The sequence below is a fragment of the Triticum dicoccoides genome, chromosome 2B, assembly GCF_002162155.2.
Source record: "Triticum dicoccoides isolate Atlit2015 ecotype Zavitan chromosome 2B, WEW_v2.0, whole genome shotgun sequence".
Lineage (NCBI taxonomy): Eukaryota > Viridiplantae > Streptophyta > Magnoliopsida > Poales > Poaceae > Triticum > Triticum dicoccoides.
This window is the reverse complement of record NC_041383.1, coordinates 185,956,135-185,957,066: the sequence shown is the minus strand read 5'-3', so window position 1 is coordinate 185,957,066 and position 932 is coordinate 185,956,135. Positions and strand designations below refer to the sequence as shown.

The 932-nt window shown below is 39.4% G+C and overlaps 1 protein-coding gene across 2 annotated transcripts in view; it reads left to right on the top strand.

Annotated features, from left to right (window-relative positions):
• The window catches only part of LOC119362964 (vacuolar protein sorting-associated protein 27-like), a 3,272-nt gene extending 2,340 nt beyond the window's left edge, over nt 1-932 (top strand). For both annotated transcript variants that reach the window (XM_037628248.1, XM_037628249.1), the window contains exons 9-10: nt 141-219; nt 806-932. In XM_037628248.1, the coding sequence (XP_037484145.1) occupies nt 141-219; nt 806-897 (171 nt within the window). In that variant the 3' untranslated portion in view covers nt 898-932. The remainder of the gene's footprint in view (nt 1-140; nt 220-805) is intronic.

Below are 932 nucleotides of genomic sequence, written 5' to 3'. Positions count from 1 at the left end.
CTTATCCTGTTCATTGTTTAAATAATTTAGTGGTGCACATGCTTTATTGTGCCACAGAAGATTGTTGTGTTTGGCACATACATATAGAAACGAGCAAATCACCATCTACTGAACATCTATCTGCCTATGGACAATTGCAGGCTGCGCTATTTAACCAGACTGAGATTGCTCTCATTCTCATGGATAGTGGAGCAAATATTCAACGCAAAAATGGGCAAGGTTGGTTGTTTTTACTATCTGAGACAGTTTTATCATGGATAGCATATATTACTGTACATCGTAGAGTTCCTAAAGTTGATTTATAATCTTCTTAAGCACAAAAGTTTCTTTCATCAACATGTTCATATCCGATCTACCAATCCACTCAGTTAATGTTGATACTGTCAAATGTTCTTTACGCACATATTCGAGCAGTTCAAACCAAAATACGAGCTAGCATGGACAAAAGGAGAAGGTTAATTGAATTGCAAGGCTCCTTGGTGGCTTTGATGTTTTTTATGCTTTTGTATTCTCTCAACTACTATAAGCTGTGGCAGAATAAAAGCCTATCTCCACGGGCTTTTCCAGACAGCCTTGAAAAGCTAGCTGGAAAGAAGCTAGCTAACAGCATATATGCAACGTCTTAGCTTTTAGCTTGTAGATAGAAGCAGATAAGCTAAAATATACTATATACATCCACACTTGATATACAAAATAGAATGATTGCTCTGGATTACTTCGTTCTGAATGCTACTTTTAATCATCAATAGTGCTGTGCCAAAATGACAGTGACAGAATCGATAACTTTGATGAACTTTTTGAGCAGGGGAAACTCCTTTGGATTGTGCCCCACCCATGCTGCAGTACAAAATGCGGCAGAGGGTGGAAGAGCTTGCTGCGTCACAGAGACCTGTATGAGGGAGATGGTACCTGTTTGGGCCTTTCTGCTGCCC